The sequence below is a fragment of the Artemia sp. Qi Xiang Cuo genome, chromosome 2, assembly GCF_049724085.1.
Source record: "Artemia sp. Qi Xiang Cuo chromosome 2, ASM4972408v1, whole genome shotgun sequence".
NCBI lineage: Eukaryota > Metazoa > Arthropoda > Branchiopoda > Anostraca > Artemiidae > Artemia > Artemia sp. Qi Xiang Cuo.
Genome location: NC_142795.1, coordinates 10,969,969 through 10,991,996, shown reverse-complemented (window position 1 = coordinate 10,991,996; position 22,028 = coordinate 10,969,969). Strand labels below are relative to the sequence as shown.

General features: G+C 34.7%; 1 protein-coding gene across 1 annotated transcript in view; it reads right to left on the bottom strand.

The window, feature by feature from the left end:
* The window catches only part of Cdc5 (cell division cycle protein 21), a 39,473-nt gene extending 18,123 nt beyond the window's left edge, over positions 1 to 21,350 (bottom strand). The window contains exons 1-8 of the mRNA XM_089099086.1: positions 21,328 to 21,350; positions 18,268 to 18,355; positions 14,164 to 14,429; positions 11,806 to 11,920; positions 9,726 to 9,857; positions 4,852 to 5,134; positions 2,817 to 3,052; positions 386 to 557 (exon numbers count right to left, since the gene is read on the bottom strand). Of these exons, the coding sequence (XP_088955212.1) occupies positions 386 to 557; positions 2,817 to 3,052; positions 4,852 to 5,134; positions 9,726 to 9,857; positions 11,806 to 11,920; positions 14,164 to 14,429; positions 18,268 to 18,312 (1,249 nt within the window). The 5' untranslated portion in view covers positions 18,313 to 18,355; positions 21,328 to 21,350. The remainder of the gene's footprint in view (positions 1 to 385; positions 558 to 2,816; positions 3,053 to 4,851; positions 5,135 to 9,725; positions 9,858 to 11,805; positions 11,921 to 14,163; positions 14,430 to 18,267; positions 18,356 to 21,327) is intronic.
* Positions 21,351 to 22,028: the final 678 nt, after the last annotated feature.

Below are 22,028 nucleotides of genomic sequence, written 5' to 3'. Positions count from 1 at the left end.
AAATATTATCTTATTTCATAAAGTGAAACTTTCATCATTTTTTTACGTTAGTTTTTATGTAGCCTATGGCTATATATGAGACCATTAGAAAGAAGGGAAGGAGCAGCTGGGGAGGAATCGTCAATAACGTGAACACAACCATGAAAAATGAGCATAAAATTAGCAATCTAAAAATATCTCTTTTTTGTTCCTAATACCCTCATCCGGAGAACCCATTTCCTTCAGATTTACCCAACCTATTTGTTTTTCACTATCACATCCCTTATATTTCTTGCTATATTTACCAAAAATCAACAATGGAACAAATGAAAAGGGAAGATAAATTATGAAAGAGTGACATATTTCTGAAGAAAGCAAATAAACAACTAGTAGTAGCAAAACCTACCTGGGGTCATGCCTTCCCTTAGTGAAATCGGCGTTCCAAGAACAGTATTTGGGGTAGCTACAACATCTCGTCGTGGTGTGATTCTACTAAAATCGGTGTCGATTACTGGAGCATTAGCACCCCCTTTCAAGGGTGTCTCAACATTGGTTAATGCTGCCAAATTATGAGCTTCCTAAAAAGCATAATGATTTAGAACGTAAATCTATACTACCATACTTGACAAAAAAAGCGCATCTCTCATTAGCGATCTAATTTTGGACATCATATTCTGCCACAAATTCTCCCTCCGGTAAGAGGCATAAATTATGCTAAAGATTAGGAGAAAGGTTAACCTGGGACGTAGCAGGAGGATCATTGATCACTCGGTAAGTGATTAGATCATTTGATAAACAGCAGGATCACTTAGCTTTAGAAAACAATGGTGAGTTATTTTGATGAATTATTTTTATTTCCTGCCATTATATTGAAGCAAGTGTGACCCTGTAGGTAATATATGGTATAGAAGGTTGCTGAATATCCAAAAAGCGAAAAAAGACTATAATTTTCGACAATTTTACTGAAGGTGAAATATACTTCAATTCTATGTCGTTTAAACACAGCTTACGTTTTGTAACCTTTGCCATTCGTAGTTTGGGAATTAATCCTGGATCCCTTGTTTAAGGGAAAACCTAGACCCTTTCAAGATCACCTTCTAAACTAAACTACTAGATCAAACGATCAAAGTATTCAGAACAATGTTTTCTTCAATATTTGCATATTTCTGATCTCTATAACATATTTGGAAACTTGATCTTTTTTTTAGCAAACTTGGGAACTTGATTTTACTTTTATGGATGACTTATTCTTTGGAAGCCTTTTTAGAGGCCGATTTAATGACCTTTTAAGCTTTTTTCAGGTGAGTACGCGTAAAATTGCAAATAAAAAATTAAATATCCCGAGGGGGGCAACAGGATTTTAGAAATGTCTTGGTGAGGCATGACCCCAAATCGGTTGGGAACCACTGACCTAGACCCATTCCAGATCACCTTCTAACTAAACTACTAGACCACCCACTAAAAAGTTTTCCGTGGAAAATTCTTTTTTTCGTTTTTTTTTTTCACAGATATTGTGAACGAGCTAAAATGAGAAATTTATAATCAATAAAAATAAAAAAAATGATGAAGGTAACATCATTTGAACATATCAACTAGGGTTACAGCTTCCGAATCACGGCGTTCCGGATCACGGCGTTCCAGCGTTTATCAACCTTTTTGATGAATTATTTTTCTTTCCTGCCATTAGTATTGAAGCAAGTGTGACCCTGTTGTTAGTTATCTAGTTAAATTATTTAGAAATAAGTGGCTGAAAAGATAACTTTGATGCAGCTATTCAGAAGGTAGTAAAAATTGGTCGAATGGTATAGACGGTTGCTGAATATCCAAAAAGGGAAAAAAGACTATAATTTTTGACAATTTTACTGAATGTGAAATATACTTCAATTCTGTCGATTAAACACAGCTTACGTTTTGTAACCTTAGCCATTCGTAGTTTGGGAATTAATCCTGGATCCCCTGTTTAAGGGAGAAACTAGACCCTTTCAAGATCACCTTCTAAACTAAACTTACTAGATCAAACGATCAAAGTATTCAGATCTCTATTACATCTTTGGAAACTTAATTTATTTAGCTTCTTTTTTTCCTTTTTTTTATGGATGACTTATTCTTTGGAAGCCTTTTTCGAGGCCAAGTTAATGACCTTTTAAGTTTTTTTCAGGTGAATGCATGCAACATTGTGAATAAAAAATGTTAATATCAAGAGAAGGGCATCAGGATTTTAGAAATGTCTAGGTGGGGCATTGCCCCAAATTGGTTGGGAACCACTGACCTAGACCCTTTCCAGATCCCCTTCTAAACTAAACTACTAGATCACCCACTAAAAAGTTTTCCGTGGAAAGCTCCTTTTCTCGTTGTTTTTTTTTTTTTTCACAGATATTGTGAACGCGCTAAAAGCAGATACGTATTATTAATGAAAATAAAAAAAATGATGAAGGTAACATCTTTTGAACACATCAAATGGGGTTACAGCTTCCGAATCACGGCGTTTATCAACTTTTTTTTTATCCTAAAACCAGTGGACTGTCAGAGACGAACCGAATGTTTACTAGCTAATACTCCCTTAAACTTAATTCAGAGATTATAAAGAGGGCAAAATCCTAAAACAATCCTGAAATAGCCACCTGAACAGGAGGCTAGAGATATAAAGAGTACTGTAGTACGTATTAGATTGTAAAGATCTATTAAGTCTTTGGTAATTGCACGGGAGGCAAATAAGATGGAAGCTTTAAAAAAGCTGAGATAAAGGAAGATGTCAACCCAATTATATTGGACTGACAAATTATTTCTAACAAATTACTTATATGTCACCCAGCTAAAATCACAGAGACAATACGTACCTGCATGACCCTGTCAGTAGCGGGTGCTGGTGTTCTCGGTGTTCTAAGGGCAGTACCAGGGCTTGTCAGATTATAATCTCCCAAAAGAGCATCAGAAGGTCGTCCTCCATCAGCCAGTGCCAGCTGTTGTGCAGCCTCCGATGCTTTTCCAAGCTTCACCACTGCTTCTAGTTCGGTCTCAGATATTTGAGGCTCGGGTAGTACAAGTTTAGATCTTTTTTTTAAGGGTTCTTCACCTGCAATACAACAAACGTTATTACTATAAATAAGGGGAAGTAAAACTTCCTCCAATTTAGGGGAAAGCATGTTTTAACTACTTTTAGATACTTTCAATTTATCAAGGGCAAATGCTCTTGAATATCTTCCTGTAACGGTAAGGTATCTTTAAATCAAAAAAGAATTCACTAGTATTAATTATAGGTTGTTCTATGAGAAAAAAAAGGTAGTTCGTTGTCTCCTGGCCTAAGGTTCACAATTATAAAATGCGTTACAATACACTCAAAAAATTTACATCTATTAGATTTTCACAGCCGCTTCTAGATTAACAGCATCTCCTCCCTCCCCCTCTAATGCCTGGATTTAACCCTAGACTATACACAAAACCTTGTCAATAATTTAATCTTCTTTCCAAACTGGCATTACCAATTGAAAAGAAATAAGTCCAAAAATAAGGCGAACCAACAAAATCAGCAAACTTCTGTACATACCCAAGGGCCCAGTTAAGTCATTAGGAAGTAGAGAGGGCTCTGTGATGTTGATATAGACAGATATTATCTGAACCTAATAAAGTAAGAATATTATCAGTACAACGTTTCGTTCGAAGAAGTAATAAATTGAAAAGCGATAATAACAAAGAGGCTTTACAGGCCAAAGAACTTTTGTGGGAATTGTAAAGTGTAATAGTGTACGCTTCTCCAAGGGAAGGTCAAATTTGAAAACACTCTTAAATTCGCCAAATTTACTTCTATGCTAGGCATGTATACAGAGCTTATTTTCAGGGGTCTTGGGGGTTTAATCCACTCATAATATCAGCTTCAGATTTCAAAAGAAAATCCGTGCACCCTACATATGGGTCTACCTGTCTGCACGAGAAAGGATTTAAACCTAATTCAAACATGCCTTACAGCAATCGATGATGAATCAGGGTTCTCACTCTTTTCTTGAAATTATTTTCCAGGACATCTTCCGCTACTACCCGGCAACGATACAAGTCAAGCTATTATAACTGGGGCTGGGCAACATGTCGATATCATCAGCATATCGGAATATATTTTGAAATAGATATGATATTGTACCTATGCCATTATATCGGTATTGTAGCTGTGCAAAGATTGTTTTCGAGCAATCCCACCTGCTTTCCTCTAGTTGTAGTAGGAACACAATGCAATGCAACGTAGAGAATTTATCCTCTTATTTAGTTCTTTATAAGTGCTATTTTACAGAACTTAAATAGTTTAAATAGTTTAAACGATATCAGTTTAAAAATCCCATGTCTCACAGTCAATCCCTATTTACAATCAGTCATTAACGTTAGAAAATATTAAGAAAAACAGGTAGAAAAAAAACAGAAACAGGACAAAATAGCTAATACAAAAACCGAAGCAGAAGAGAACAAGTACATTAAAAATAGATAATCAGTTTTTTTTTTTTTTTTTTGCATAAACAGAACAGAAATAAGTACTTTGAAACTCATGTAAAAAACCAAAAAATCGAAAAAAAAAGAATAAAATGTCCTGGAAATATTCCAGGACATGGAATATTTACATGGAAATATTATTTAATTTTCTAGCATGTTCCTGGCTGTTTACATGGTTCAGCTGTCTTTCAGCAAATAAATAAATATCAGCTCACCTCTAAAGTGCTGTTTCATTACCCTGGCATTGTATTATGCTTTTTTCTCCTTATTTCTTAACCCAAAATATTTGATTTTAAGAACATGACAATATTAAAAATAATATTCAACTTGAAGAGAAATGAGATATACCTTACATAATAATAATAAAAAAGCATAAACACAAGTATATGAGAAACATACCCTTCAGCAGAGCAGCGGGTATTTGATCTTCATTTTCTTTTTTCTTCTTTTTATCTTTGATTCGTTCTGCCTCTTCCTTCTGCGACCTTAGTTCACCGTCCATATCTTGTTGCCTTAAACGTTTGAAGTTAGGAGCCAGCTTGTCATACTGTTCCTCAGAGGTGTCGTAAAACCCAGGAAGTGGTTTCTTTTCCAGGGGGATTTCAGCATTGTAGTCAATATATCGTTTTTTGGACCGGCGTTTGGCAATTTCAATCCCTGCAGCCCGCAATTCCCGCCTTTTCTGAAATAACAATAAGTTTTATTAAGTATCTCGTCACAGCACAGACAAGTCCTAAGAATAGAGCCGAGTCTGTCACCTTGAATTTTCTGCTTAAACATTAATTTTCTCTGATTGGTCATTAAGGGGGGGGGGGGGTCAGGCTCCTCGTAAAGGATATCAGTAAAGACGTTATTATTAGTAAAGAGAGTGTGTGCAGTGAAGATGTTAAAAGTAGTATAGCCAAGGCCCAAGGTGTCTTTTCACAGTTGAAAAGAGTTTGGAAGAATTGGAAGATAAGTCTGCGAACCAAGATTAGAATTTTGAGAAAATTGGAAGCTACAGTGATGACAATGGTCAAACATGGTTCTGAAGCACAGGCACTCTAAAACACGGAGGAAAACTTGCTAGACATTTTCTAGAGAAATTGCCTAGGGATTGCTTTGAGTAGCCGACTGACTGACCGTAATTCAAACAGTAGGCTTTATGGAAAGTGTGGTTTAATCTCGCTTTCTAGGGCTATAATGAGTGAATGGAGAAGATGGCTAGGGCACGTTTTGTGGATGATGGATGACAGATTGCCAAAGATTGTCCTTTTCGGCCACCAGTCCAGGGCTAAACAGAAAGCAGGTCGTCCTCGGTTGGGGTGGGAGGATGTCGTAAGGAAAGATTTAAGGGAAAAAGAACTTCATGGGAGGGTAAAAAGAGGGAGACTTTAAATAGATTGGGATGGAGGAGAAGCTTGCATAGCTATGTTGACCTCGGGTGGTTTAGTGTTTATATTATAAAATAATCAAAATCTATCAAACAGTTCGTGGTAACGAACTGTAAGTAAGGAGCGACCCGGCTCAATGGTAACCGAAACTCTAAAAAACGGAATTTTGCTACCAATAGATACATCAAAAGAATCAGATTTTAATTCTGATTTCAAATATATAATTTCATCAAGTTTAATCTTACCCATCAAAAGTTACACACCTGAGAAAATTTGGCTGATTTTCGAAAAAAGGGAGGAAAGACCCCCTAAAAGTTATAAAACCTTAATAAAATTCACACCATCATATTCAGCGTATCAGAGAACCCTACTGTAGAGGTTTCAAGCTCATATCTACAAAAATGTGGAATTTTACATTTTTTGCTAGAAGAAAGATCACGGGTGCGTTTTAATTTTTTTTTCCCCAGAGGTGATCTTATCGACTCATTGGTCCTAGAATATCGTAAGAGGGATCTCTGGAACGGAAATTTACAGTTCTAGTGCCTTTTTAATTGACCAAAAAAATGGAGGGCAACTAGACCCCTCCCACGCTCATTTTTTCCCCAGTCACCTGATCAAAATTTTGAGATAGCCATTTTGTTCAGCATGTTCGAAAATATCATGAGTATGTCTTTTAGGATGACTTAATCCCCCGAAGTTCCCGGGAGGAGGGCTGAAAGTTATGAACTTTACCCAATGTTAACATATAGTATTAGTTATTGGGGAGTATACAGTAAAGACATTTTCAGGGGAGATTTTTCGTGGTAGTTGGGGGGGGGGGGGTTGGGGGTTAGGTGGGAGGATCTTTCCACGGAGAAAGTGTTCATGGGGGAAGGGACATTGCTATGAAGGGGACGCCGGACTTCCCAGCATTATTTAAAAAAAGATCACAAATTAAATATAAAAAAACAAGTTTTTCAACTGCAACAGCAGCAACATAAAAACTTTAAAGGAACAGAAAATATTACATATATGATTGGGTTCACCCCCTAGTCAATACCTCACTCTTTAAGCCAGAGATTTTTTAGTACTTTCATAAGAGCTATTTATTCTAATTAACGGCCTTTGTGCTTGAGCGATCATTTTTAAAGAATTGGAACAAAATTCGAACTTTCGCTTAAAGAGCAAGGTATTGACTAGGGAGCGAACCCCCTAATATACGTATTAAAAGTATACTAATATAGAAGTTCTTTATGTAAATTAATTCGTAAGTTACATATATTTATTATTAATAAAAACGTTCGTAAATAAAATGAAACAAGTTTCGAGAAAGCCATTTAACCAAATAAAAGTAAATTAATATGAAAATTTTGTTTTTATTATTCATGTACTGTGAGCCAAGACGAAAACCTGCCTTTATTGAAAAACGTTCAAAAATTAAATAAAAAAAAACAGTTTTTTTTAACTGAAAGTAAGGAGCGACATTAAAACTTAAAACGAACAGAAATTATTCCGTATATGAAAGGGGCTGTCCCCTCCTCCTTGCCTTGCTCTTTACGCTAAAGTTTGACTTTCTCACAACCCTATTTTTTTAAACAATAAAAAACTTTAGCGTAAAGAGCGAGGCGTTGAGGAAGGGACAGCTCCTTTCATATACGGAATAATTTCTGTTCGTTTTAAGTTTTAATGTCGCTCCTTACTTTCAGTTAAAAAAAATTGTTTTTTTTATTTAAAAATAATTATTATAGATTATAGTAGCAAGGTGAATTGTTAGTAGCAGTAGTTTCCCAATAATACGTGAAAATAATCTAACGATTTAGGGATCCTTGACCGTCACAATTTGGATTCTTGGATCCCCTTCTAAAAGTAGCAAAAGAGAAGTGCACACCACAGTGTGGGCCTACACGAGACTAATATAAACAGCCAAAAATCCACTTCACCCATGCCAGAAGAAGGGGGTGTCACCCTTTGGCAGGCAATCTACGCAACAGGAGGCATTAAGCCTTTTTAGGGAGGAGGGAGGGGACAAAACAAAACATATATTTTAGCCCATTATTATCTAAATTTTAGCAGTGGTGGGGATCCTTCAGACCGGCCATCCTCAGTGCATTGTTTCTGCTGTTCAACGAAATTCCGATATACAACAGTTCTTCTTGAAAAAAGAGAATAATCCATTCTAAGATAAATTCTTTAGCTATTCATCAAGGTTTATGTTGACGGGCTACTATTTACTTTAAGCTGGGCTACTTTATAAACAAGGTTACGCTCGTCTTGATATTACCCTTTACTTTGTGCTGCAGGTAACTCTTCAATTACTTGCAGCATACCAAGTAAGACTTTCGATTATAACTTCATAACAATAGTAGTAACGGTTGTCTTACTAGATTTTGTAGTAATTTTGGGCTTGTTCTTGGATCGCCTTTAAATCCGACAAAAGTATCAACCTCAGAATCATCCTCAATCCTGAGATTGCCGATATCGTAACACGAATAATATTTTTATAATGTCCATATTATTATCATACTCACAATCATTCCTACCAATGGCTATCATTATCACCATCAGCAACACCGATATTATCATCATAAATTAAACCACCACCGTCAATAGAATTACCATCAGCAATACCACTAACTCGATCATAGATGAATTCATGAAAACAATTGCGGCACCTTCATCTTTCCCAAAACACCAGCCTCTCCATATCCATATCTCCATAGCCAAAACTCCATATCCATCAGCAAAATCAACGTCAATGCAACGACACTGATTTCAACGATCCTGACTTCCACCGCATGCCTAACTATCTGACCCACTATCAACTTCAACTACCAAAACTTAGCCTCCCAATATCCAAATCAATCGCCAAAGCAAGGCTATCTCTATCGCCGACACCTCTGCCATGTGAACTATCAATGCCTGCACTATCCCCACCAACTCCATTATACAAGGTCATTCCCTACCATTGTTTTATTACCGCAAACTTCACTACCAACGCCATCAGCCTCTTTACCCCCAACACAAAACTATTCTTGATAGAGACAACGTGTATTATTGCATTATCATTGTAAGAATGGGTAACTGTATATCAATTAATTATCGAGAAGATAAAGCGCGATTATATAAACCGCGATAGGGAGTGCAAGCCCAAAGGTTCGAACCAGTACCCCAAAGATACAAAAGATTTTCAGTTTTGGGTGATCCTAGCTCTATGAGGAAGCCTCAAAACCACTTTCTACTAGATTTATATGCCATGCGTGATCTAAGCCCACCACGCGTCACGTAAAAGCAAATTTTGGTAAAATTGGATGTAAATTCAAAAGCCAAATAATTCAAATTCTGGCTTAAAATTAACAGTACTCCAAAGCAATTGTTGCAGTACCAAAGCATTCGGATCTATGATGGAATCAAAATTTCATGCATTGTTTGAAATTTCTTGTCAAATTTTATGCTTCGTTTGAACTGATAAACGAAAGCAAAAGTTTTAAATGCCCCTGGACATTTATATTGCACCATCACTATGCGTGCTTTTTCTTTTGGACAAGAAATTATAATATTTATGCTTTAGCCAAATTCTATCTTTATTATTAACTGAATTTGGACCTTCTAGCGCATATCTGGACATAGAGGATTAATTAGAATCCTCCCAAAATTTTCCTGAGACACCCCCCCTCCCCAACTCAGAGAAAATATTAAAAAAACGCTGTTTGTCATCTTTTTCCCCTTTCCTTTAAATGCATGCTAGGTGCAGCAGCTATGTTCTTGCATGTATCATACGAATCGATTCATTCTTTGTAGAAAGAGAAGTCAACAAGTCTTGAGGGGAGTCAATAGGTCGAAATATTTGGTTTAAGTAATTTTCTGTTTAAAGGATTATGTCACCATATTCTATATTTAAAAACGAGCTTCAATTAAAATTACCTGAAGAGAAGCTAGTCGTCTCGCTTCTTCGAGTTGCTTTTCTCTTGCCTTTCGCTTTGCTTTCTTTCCTTGTGTATTGGCTAAGCGAGCACGAGCTTCCGATAACATTTCTAATTCATCTTCATCCATATCCTAAAGAAATATTATTCATTAAGTGATTTGAAAACAGAGAAGAGAAAAAGAGGATAGAAAACAAACACTGATACAAAAAAGCACTAAAAACATAGAAGGAAACACACACACAAAAAACCTAAATTCGACACGAAGTGGGGTTAAAAAGGATAAAAACAGGTTTAGGCTGCTGAGGAGTACGATTCGAAGGAAAACGAGGGGTTGTCAAGAAACAGACAATATCCTTTGAAAAGGAGTTTTTTATTGATAAATCAACGATACCAAGCTACAGTTCCCCTCCCCGTTTTAAAACAAAATGTTGTTCCTTAGGCCACTCAGCTTTTAAGGCCACTGATAATTCGATTGCGGTAACTAAAAAAGGTGTTACGTTACACAGGATAAATTTTACAGTGGATGGAGCGTAAAAACAGAAAAAAAACGCGTCGGTTATTTTGCGGTTGCTCATCACCAGTCGATTACAACAATAGGTTATTTTCAGACATTCAAAATACGGTAAGAAGGATTTTAAAGTCAAGACTTCCATTTTTCAACAGTTTATGTGATTGAGAAATGACAATATAATGCATTTTGGAGAAAAAAAAAAGACTATCTTTTGACCCAAATAGGAGATAGGAGAAAAAGGCTTAGACCAATCGATGGAACTTTTATAGCTGAAGAGCGTTAATCTGGTTAAATCTAAATTCCAGGGGATATCTCATATAACGCCTTTTCAATGACCCGGACTGTTTATAGAAACTAATTTTTCAAGACAGAGGTAACAGCGCATAGCCTAAAGAAAGGCAAAATGGCCGACTCCCTCGCCCTTTCTATATGATAACTAGACCATATGATAAACAGTAGACCATAAATGCAACATAGATCGTCCGATGGATCGCTCTATCCCAGAAATCATGTACGTGACAGAACTGTTCCAAGCGTTTTGTGGACTGTACCAAGCGTGGCGGAATTATGTGACATACGTCGCGTGTCTAAGATATACACCAGGTGGTGGGGAAGTCAGCGTCCCCTCGATGCTTTCTCCCTTCTTTTATTTTCGTCTAAACCTTTTATAAGGAAAGATTTTATTGAAAATTATCTTTTAGTGGTGTTATTTTTTTCAGACCCTCATAGACGCTACGGCGAGAAGATGATCATACGGAAGCAAACGAATTAAAAACAAAACTAAATGCGCGCCATCTACTTTAAATATTTTTTTTAACAGGCTGGTAGCGTTTTGATTTAGTTTTCGTAGAAAGAAATAGATTGTATATACGAATTTATTTCAGAGGAGAAAAGGAGAATTTAAAAAACTCAGACACAAAATAAACACACATGAAATCATGTAAATATCAAAATTATTTTGCACTCTCAGTTCGCTTGACTGATCCCGTGTTAGCGCGTGAGATTCTTCAGAATTTTAATTGATGCTACTCTAAAACGAGACAAGCATAGACTCGCTAGGCAGTGAATAGCTTCAGGTCTCCGGTCTATGAGGTCACATAATTTGACAAAGCTAGAGTCAACAGACATAGCGAATCATCATACAGATGACAATACAGATTACACAAACACCCTCCATAATCAACGGTGATGGTCAAAGATTGTAAAACCGTTGCCCCAATATAGTCATGTTGGTCAGTATATACAAAAATCCACCTGACTTGAAACAACAAAACATTAATTTAACATTTAGCAAAAAAATTAAGCAAAATTGACAAGTCAGTTTAAATGAAAATGGCACTAAAGGCCTGAGGATCAGTTGAGGAAACTTAGTTTCTGGATTTAGATCAGGATCAATCTCTTCTGAAGGTAGTTAAAGCATTATATAAAGGTGCAGTTAAAGGTGCACAAAAAGTTCACCATGCGCAACATTGTAGCAATGACCTTAATTTAAAGTGATTTAATTAAGCAAAATTTATTAAGCAAGCCAGTTTTTGAAATCCACTAACTAAAAACTAGCAATAAATACCTGTGGATCGGGTCTAGCAGGTTTTGTTTCGGGATTTGGATCAATCTCCCCTGGACGTAACTTACGTGGGTCATCGACCGGTTTTTCCCCTTCCTCCTTTTCTTGTGCTTGATCCCTAAATTATAAAAATAATGAATAGCCTAATGGAAATATATAGAAAAAAAGAAACAAATATCGAACTACAATAGCTATTAATTCAAAATAAATACGTAGTCCATAGTGTTTTGAAGGGTGAATTAAAGTGAGTGAGGGGTGCATATTACCCATTATACTTCTGTTAAGATGCTTCTAAGTCTTAATTTATTTACATATTGTTTGAGCGTCATGTTGGAAAGGACGGAACCTTAAGATAGGCAATAAAAGGCTAGAGGAAAAAAATATGGAGCTTCGTTGATTGAATCAAGGTGAATAAATATAATCCCAAAGAAAATAAACTTGGACATCCACCTTGATTTAGCCTTTTTTGGTTCTATACTATTTAGAAAAAGAAATATGGTGTTAGTTTTTTTCGATGAATTAATGAACAAATGAACAAAAACATATTTTGTCAATGTCAATATTCAGTTATCTTCGTTACTTCCCAAGCATTTTCAAGTCAAATCACTCAGCTAGTCAAAAATTCATTTTTCTAAACATTCTAATCTATTTTTTCCAAAATTTGGACTTTGTATAGCCCTCCCTCCCCCTAAATATAAAATGTATCTTTTAAAGTTTAGAAGCATAATAAAAACACTGTATTAGACATTCCTAACTTTCTTATTAGGCTTTTTATCTTTCTCTACACCTTCAACATCAATATATATCTTTCTGTTGTAGAACCTCAACCCGAAACTGCAGAGGTTACATATGATCCTACAACGGATCAAAGGGTGGTTTGGACCATGCCATTTAAGATCAGACTACTACCAAGCAAACCACGGATACAGCACAGAAGATTTGATGTTACCCATTTCAAAGACACAGTAACAGTAGAGCAATCTCAACCTCTCAAATCACTGTCTCAGAAGATGAACGCTTTAATCAATCACAAGTAGACTGGGACTCTAATGCAAAATATGATAGACTGACGGAAGTAACGAAATAAGATTCAAGAAGTAACAGATGAAACCCTAAGGAAAGGGAAGCGACATCAGAGACTATGAATGTCTGAGGACGCTGTCCGCCATTTTTAAGCCTTTCTGAAAATTAAGCCATTTCTGCAAACTATGACATACGTCAGGGAGGAGAAAAGGGAGGATACGTTTGGAAAACAGGGATGGAAAACTTTCAAATGAAAGGATGCGTGCAAAGAGCAGCCAGCAAAGGCGCTTAAGAACACAGTTTTTGTTTGAGATGAATAACAGATCATCATAACAATTTGAAATTAAATTGCAGGCTGGTGGAAGCAATACTTTCGGAAGCTACTGATTTCTCGAATATTTCCACTACTATACACACAGAAAGGTTCCAAAATCCTCCAGCCATTAGTCCATCTGATAACCCTGCAACTTTCCAACCATTCCTAATGCTTTCCAAAAATCTACACACAAGTGCTAAGTTGGACATTCTAAAAAGAATGAACTTCTGGCAGCAATAAAAATTTGAAAATATTACTCTAATACAATAAATAAATAGTAATAAATAAAAATAGAACAAAATAATGTATAAATAATAAAAAAATATCAATGAAATATAATTTTATATATACAAAATTATCCATAAAAATACTATATACAACAAAATATAAGTATAATATACAAGTAAAAACATATATAATAAAAAATAATAACAGATAAATAATACAAAAGGAACAGATTCCAACAACCAAATAGAACAGACCAACAGAAATGTACAAGACAAGCCCGAGGTTACAAGCTCACCCCCAACAAAAGTTTTGCTGTTTCAGATTCGATAGCTTCAAAGATTGGAAAGTTTCAATCATCATATTCCTTATACAAAAAAAGGGATGAATCGAATGTAAGATAAAACAAGGAATATGTGCTGTAAACATCGCTGCCAAAATATTTACTGTTGTTCTGCTCAACCGTTTCAGGTTGATAAGAAACAAGACCAAATGTACAAACTAGGCAAGTTTCAATCTGTGACGGGCTATATTGACCAGCTCCTTACCCCCCGATAAATACTAGAGCACAACAGACACACAATCAGTCACTATATTTACTTTCATCGATGACGAGGCCAAAGATGGGGGAAAATCGTCGAAGATGAGGGGAAATTATTTGGAGATCACTTCTCAACACACCACCCTAATTTACTACATTATTCTAAAATCTTGTTCGTTATCTTAAAAGATCGTAACGTTCGTAAAAGATCGTTATCTAATAGGCTTAATCATAGTAACAAAAGAAAGCAACTCACAAAAGGTAATTATATCGCTCCAAGCACTGAGCAGCAGTTCGACCTACAATTGGAGCAATGGTTCTCCATTGAGTTGGCATAATTTTGGCTAAATGGAGCAGTTTTTCATCTTCCTCTCTTGACCACTCTGTCTTCTTAATGCTCGGATCAAGCCATTCATACCATCTGGCTTTGCACTGCTTGGCAGATTTTCTGTGAAGCAATGACGCAATTCTGCTCCACTGATTCTTTCCATATTTCATTACAGCTGCTTTTAAAATCTCGTCCTAGAGAAAAAAAAATATTAAGATAAGATAAGATAAGGGTTTATTCCAAAAACAACACAACGCAAAAAAAAAACAAATGACCTTCCATAAGCTAACGCTTGTTCGGAAGTATTTAGCCTCTTAAAATTAACACTTATAATAACATAATAAAGAGAAAGAAGAGAAAAAACGAGAAAAAGAGGAAAGAAAGAAAAAAAGAAGAAAAAATGAAAATCCTACACTCACTCGGCTCCTGGTCGCAATAACCAAAAATCAATACTTCACAATTAATCACATTTAATTAATTAGATATACTTAATCACTGATTAAGTCTTGATTTACTAATATTCAAAACCAAACAAAATAACAATCCTAACAAAATAAACTTAGACCTATACACAGGAAGAAAAGAAGGTATTTTTGGAAAAGTTCCATCTCAGATTCCACTAAAGAAACCCACTAACCTATTTCTATTTGGAAACATTCTTGAGTTTTACGCCATGACATATATGATAATTTACGACGACTGACACCTATGATGGCAGTATGTAATTTCTTTAGATACTAAGTGAATTTTTTGAAAACATCCAAAACAGCAGTATCAAGTTTTAAAAATCGACTAACTGCCAAAAAGGCAGTATCAAGTTTTAAAAATCAAAGACGTTTAAAAAAAACGTCAGAATTCGGAAAAGTATTTTACGGAATTGGGAAAACTTTGTTTTCGGAATTTGTATTTAGCAACATATAGACGTTTTAGGTTTCTGCTGTCCCAGATAATATAGGGTGTAATAGTTCTGCTGTCCCAGGGTGTATTTTAAATTTTATATTCTCAGATGTGCTGTTGTACTGTTAAATTTCTCTTGTATTAATACCGTATTTTCCCTGGGAGCCGGCTTCCCCCCCCCCCAGAAAATATACCCCCGCGGATAATTCTCCCCTATTTAGGTTTCAGCTGTCCCAGATAAAGGGTGTAATCATAAGTTCTGCTCATTTTGATGACTTTTGACTTGATAATGTACTGTCACTAGACTTGGGTGTTAATGAAAAAACTGGAATTGAAATTCTTACTTGTATTAGGTCATTCACAGACAATCATTTTGTCTTAGAAAATTATCACCTTAGACAGGTCTACTGATTATTATTTCATTAGTACTAGATACAATTAAATAGACCCACAAATCATCCTAATAGGCACTATTGGACAACTTGTTAAAAGACAATAACAGGTGTGAACAGTCAAATTTCAGAAATGTATCAATATTTTCCAGAGGACCTTCAATCTTCTTCTTATAGAAATGACCCCATTCTAGTTGGAACTAGTGAATTATCAGCTTCAGAATCAATACACCGATAAGGTTTTGGAATTTAGTAGTACAGCTGGACCTTTAAGTAGATGGATTGCTTACCCTAGGTTCGCCAAAAATGATTTGCTGCAGTGGGCAATACTCCTCAATTGTAGCAACAAGCTGATGTTCAAACAGTATTTTTACGCCATTCAACTTATTACTGTTAGCATTTGTCTCCTCTGGGGCTGTAACTGTTGTTTAGAAAAATTCACGTAGTTACCTGATAAACTTGAATTTTTCCAACCCCAGAAGTTGCTGCACAAAGCAACTGAAACCACCAAAGTTGGCAACTATTTTGTGGTAAGCAAATTATCATTATTGTCCCAGGGGGATACTGGTGCGAACCTGGAGTTACACTAACGTTCAATCTTATCAACAAAGAAACTAAATGAAAAACAAACTCAAGTTTAAGCTGGTTCAGAATTCTGAATAAACATAACTGTCCAGATGGCGTAACAGGAGTAGTGCTCCCTCTTAAGTTGGTTCTAAAACCCCCTTAAAATAGACTATTTTACGTTTTGATCCTCTTTCTACTAAAATTTCCTCTAAATTCTTTCCCACAATGGTGAGGTCTATGTTCACCAATGAGCTCTGCAATTTTAATCCAGTCATGTTGACCATCAAAAACAAAACATTTTTACATTTCTAGTGCAATTTAAGAAGGGGCACCAGTTTGGGGAAATACCTTAAAAAAACATAAATATACCCCTGAAATTTTTAGAAACAACTACTTTTTTACTTCATTTTTTTTTAAGTAGAAGAAAATCCTCATTCCTAACAAAAAAAGGATTTTAGGTAACTATGGGTAGTTTGCTTCATACTGCTTTTGAAAGATACTAAACTCTCTTGATTGATATATCTGAAGTCCCCTAAGACCAGCAATGTATAAAAAGCTTTTAAAATTTATTTTTGAATCCTTCTAAGTCAATGAGCAACTTTTCATTACTTTGGGTCTAGGTTCTGCACAAGTCATGCAACCTTTGGAGACATGTTTTTGTAATATTTCTGATCAAAATGATTCCCCTGAAATTTTGACATACACCTTACGCAGGTGCAATTGCCTTAGGATGAAAAGGGCATAGGAGTGGGCCTAGCTGCCCTTGAATTATTTTTGGCCCTTAAAAAAGAGGCCTAGTGTTTACAATTTACAGCCAAATGAAAAAAAAATTGGAGAGCTCCTGGTTTGATAAAACCACTTTCCCCATAAAAAACAACAACATATAAACATGAACCCATAACACAAACAAAAACACACAATTTCACACTTTATTAGCTAGAACTGGGAAAATACTTTTAGCAGGTTTTTGGGCATTCAGGATTTAAGGTTGTAATTTTCTTCAGGTTACTTTTGTGGGGTACCTCTCCCTCTTTTCATCTGAAGCTAAGCAAATTTATGTATGCTAATTTACATACACTCATAACTTTTCATGGGCAATTTTAAGCTTAACAAACTGTACATATTTGAAGGCACAATTAAATAAATATTTGTTTGATGTTTTTGTATATATTGCTTCAGTAGTTAAGGAGTTTTGGGATGTGTCTGATTAACAATGAGCTGTCTCTATTAGGAGTTTGTTACCACAATCTGTTTGATTGTTTAAATGTCAACCATAATATAAAAAAAAAAACAGTAGCCTAGTTATTTGTCCTGGGCTCATTTCAGTGAAAGGCATAAAACAACCTAGAAACAAATATATTAAACATTGAGACAAAAAACAAGAAACAATATTAATACCTCCAAGCTTACAAAAAAATTCAATAAATTTTCAGCAAACAAGCAATATAGCATAGCATAATCACACAAACCAAAGAATCAGCATGGCTGACAAAATTCCATCAATTGGATAGGCTTAAAACAAAGACAAAATAGTTGTATTTCAATGTAGTTGTAGTGTTGAATGTGTATATTATCTTTTTTTGCCAGAATCCTCTGATTTTTGTTAATCAATATTTCATGGTTTGTTTTTAATATACTGCTGAAGATATCAAATTAAATCTTGGTAACAACAACTCATCAATATTAAAAACAATTTCCATTACACCCAAAAGTTTGAACTTTAAACAAAAACAATTTCTTCATATCAAATATAAATATAATTTATTTTATATTTCATTATAATATTGTATAATATTAATATAATATATAATATTTAATTATAATATAATATTTAATTGATATAATTTAATTATATCAAATATAATTTGATATCTTTATATAAAATTAAATCTTGGTAACAACAACTCATCAACATTAAAAAAAATTTCCATTACACCCAAAAGTTTGAACTTTAAACAAAAACAATTTCTGTTTTTGTTTCAAGATATCAAACATAATTTGATATCTTTATATCAAATTAAATCTTTGTAACAACAACTCATCAACATTTAAAAAATTTTCCATTACATCCAAAAGTTTGAACTTTAAACAAAAACAATTTCTTTTTGTGACAGTTTTGTCAATGAAGAATAAAGGCACTCAAAACAATTGAACTAGAACAGGATTAGTTAATTACCTCTGTGTTTCTCCATATTCCTCCTTTGATCATTACACGCCCCATTGTTGGAAACTTGGTTTCTTCTCTGTTATAGTTCTACTTAGATCTGTAAGAGAAAATAAAATAACATTAATAATAATAGCAGAGACATGAAGTCCTTTGGAAAATAGAACAAATCTTTAGATAGTATTTTGTGAGGACCATGGGAAAAAATTTGACTTCTTCCCCTATACAAAGTTACAAGCCCCCCACCCCCTCCCCCTGAAAAAAAGCCTAGTGATTTTAGTAAATTTGTTTTTTTTCATATTATTGACTTACAAGTAAATTGAAAATACCACTTGATGCCTTTTTTTATGCTCTTTCCAAATGTAATAATCACTTTTGCTGCAAATGGATTTAACCCCTACCCCTGTATATACCAATTCATGGTATATATTTCCATGCTAGGGGGGGGGGGGGTAAAGTTTAAACTTACCTCTCATTTGCATCAGAAATAAATTTACCCCCCCCCCCAATGTGAAAATATATACCCTGAATTGGTAAATATAGGGGTGGGGGTAAAATTCATTTGCAGCAAAAGTGATTATTATATTTGAAAGAAGCGTAAAAAAGGCATTGAGTGGTATGTTCACTTTAGCTGTAGGCCTAAGTCAATAATATGAACAACAAAAAATTTACTGAGATTTCAAACTCTACAGCAACATATAAATTTTCCAGCAAAACCCAACAAATGCATACAAACATTCAGGAACTGCATATGCAGGAAATGCATACAAACATTCAACTGTCAAATCCTTGACAGTTGGCCAAAAGAACAATCTTTGGCAACTTGTCATCCTTCATCTGCAGAACATGCCCAAGCCATCTTTACATTTCTTGTTAAAAGTAAAATATAATAGCTAATCTTAGTGAAACTAACCAGAATATGATGAAAATACAATATTTTATTAACGGAATAATGGGTGGAGGTAAAGTAACCTAACATTACCCCCCCCCCCTCCCTAATGTGCAAATATAAAGCCCAAATTATACATGTCTTCTTCATTTCTCAAATTTTCAATCTTCTATCCAAAATCTTCAGTTCAACACCCATGGTTAGACAGTATCCTTTATCACTATACATTGAAAACTGGGTAAATTTGCAGTGGGCTACATAATTTAGCAAAGATGGAAGTGAAAATGCCACTTGATGCCTTTTTATACTTTTTCATAATTCAGGAATTGTTTCTGGGGCTAGTTGCATCTTGAGCCCTTAAAGAGGCCCCATAGGTAGTTTTTATGAATAATGAAAGAGCATAAAAAAGCATCAAATAATGTTTTCACTTTCATCCTAGCTAAATTATATGGTCAACTGCAAATTTACCATGAAATTTACCCACCCCCCTAATGTGCAAATATATACCCTGAATTCAAATATATCATGAACTGTCAATAGCAAAGTGTTGAATTGCAAAAGTTTTGAATTACATTTTTGTCAATGGCATTCAAAAAACTTGAAACAGTAGAAAAAAATTTATATTTGAGTTGCCTAACAAATGAGGTTTGAATTGTTATATAAATAAGCATTTTTGGAATATGTTACTCTTGAACAACTTATTTATAAACCACTGATCTGTTTTTAACCACTTTTCAATAACCTAACTAGTGTTGTTAACTTCTCTGTGTGGTTATAAAAATGAAATACCGTTGGGGCCCCTTTTAGGGTTCAAGATGCAACTAGCCCCAGAAGCAATTCTTGAATTATGAAAGAGCATAAAAAAAGGCATCAAAGGACATTTTGACTTTCATCATAGCTAAATTATATGGGGCCCACAGCAAATTTACCAAAAACTACATACAGGCAAATATCTTTTTGTCTTACAGAGTGTAATTTGGTGTGTAAATTTACTGTGTAATTCCTGAATGTGTTTCCAATAGCTGACAAGTAGGCCTACCTTTATTTTTATCAAAAATTTAATTTTAAGCCCTTTACAGACCCTCAAAGATGATACCTTTTTTCCTAACTCTGTGTAATCAGAATTTCATTCTGAATCTGGTAAATTTTTTGCAGTTAATTTTATTGACTTGTGAATAAAGTAAACATACCACTTGATGCCATTTCTATGCTCTTTCTAAATATAATTATTTTTGTTGGAAATGAATTTTACCCCCAACCCTATGCTATATATACCAATTCAGGGTAGGCTAGGCCTATATATTTGCACATTAGGGGGGGGGAGGTAAAGTTTAAACTTAGCTCTCATTTACATCAGAGATTAAATTTAACCCCACCTAATGTGCAAATATATACCCTAACTTGCTATATATAGGGGTAGGCTAAAATTGATTTCTAACAAAATGATTAGCCTATTATATTTGGAGAGAGCATAGAAAAAGACATCCAGTGGTATGTTCACTTTATTTGTAAGCCAATAATATGAACTAAAAAACTTACCCTGAATATGACCCAAATATGACATTTGTTTCTGTTGCAAATTCAATTTTAACATAGGCTAACCTTACCCAAACATAGCCTATGTTTCATATTTTCTATGCATATATCAATTCTTTATTTTATTGTCATTAATTCAAGGTAAATTTTTCGTTAGGCCTATTCATATTATTGACTTATGAATAAGGTAAAAATACTACTCAATGCCTTTTTTATGCTCTTTCCAAATATTATAATTATTTTTGTTGGAAATGAATTTTACTCCCACCCCTATATATATACCAATTCAGGGTAGGCTATAGCCTATATTTGCACATTAGGGAGGTAGGGGAAAGTTTAAACTTACCTCTCATTTACATAATAAATAAAATTTACCCCCCCCTGATGTGCAAATATATACCCTAAATTGGTATATATAGGGGTGGGGGTAAAATTCATTTCTGACAAAAATTATTATTAGCCTACCCTATATTTGGAAAGAGCATAAAAAAGGCATTAAGTGGTATGTTTACTTTATTCGTAAGTCAATAACATGAATAACGAAAAATTTACCCAGTTCAATTTATTTGTGACAGTGCCTAGTAGTTTAGCTGTTTCAAACTAAAACACTCAAAACTCACCAAAAAGCAAAAAAAAAAAAAAATAACCTGTAATCAGTCCTGTAATAAAATTAATGCTTCTTCTTCAAAAATAGGAGTGGATGTGGATTAAAGACGAAATTTTAGCGTTTCCACTCGGCAAGTATTTTCCGTGCTACTTTGGGTGGCAGAATAGTATTACTTTCGCATTAAAGAAATACTTCGCCACTCGCTACGTGAGTGGTGAAGTATTTCTTTTATGCGAAAGTAGTACTATTCTACCCCCCAAAGTAGCACCAAAATCTCACGACACCTTGCTTCGATTGTACTGGTAGCACCAGTCTTTCCAAATTCACAAATATTCTCCAATCCGCATAGGAAAGCGTGGGATCATTTCCACATTTTAAAATTTTCAGTACAAAAAGTCGGCTCTAATCATGGGCACCCATAAAGGGGGGCACCAGTCCCCCCCTGGCTGAATGACGGTGTCATAAACTCAAAACGAACAGAAATTATAATAAATAGCCGAGTCAAACTCAAAACGAGCAAAAATTAACAATACTAGGGCTGACGACCCCCATGCCTTCTCAAGACCAGAGCATAACTTAGGCTTTACTGAAAAAAAAAGTGACCGTGGATTGTCAGTTTAATTTACCTATACTGATATTTATTCCTTAAAATAAAAAATGCGTAAAAAAAGTGATTAAAAAAATGAGTAAAAAAAGTTTTTACTTATTTAAGTAAAAAAAGTGAAAATATTTAAACATATT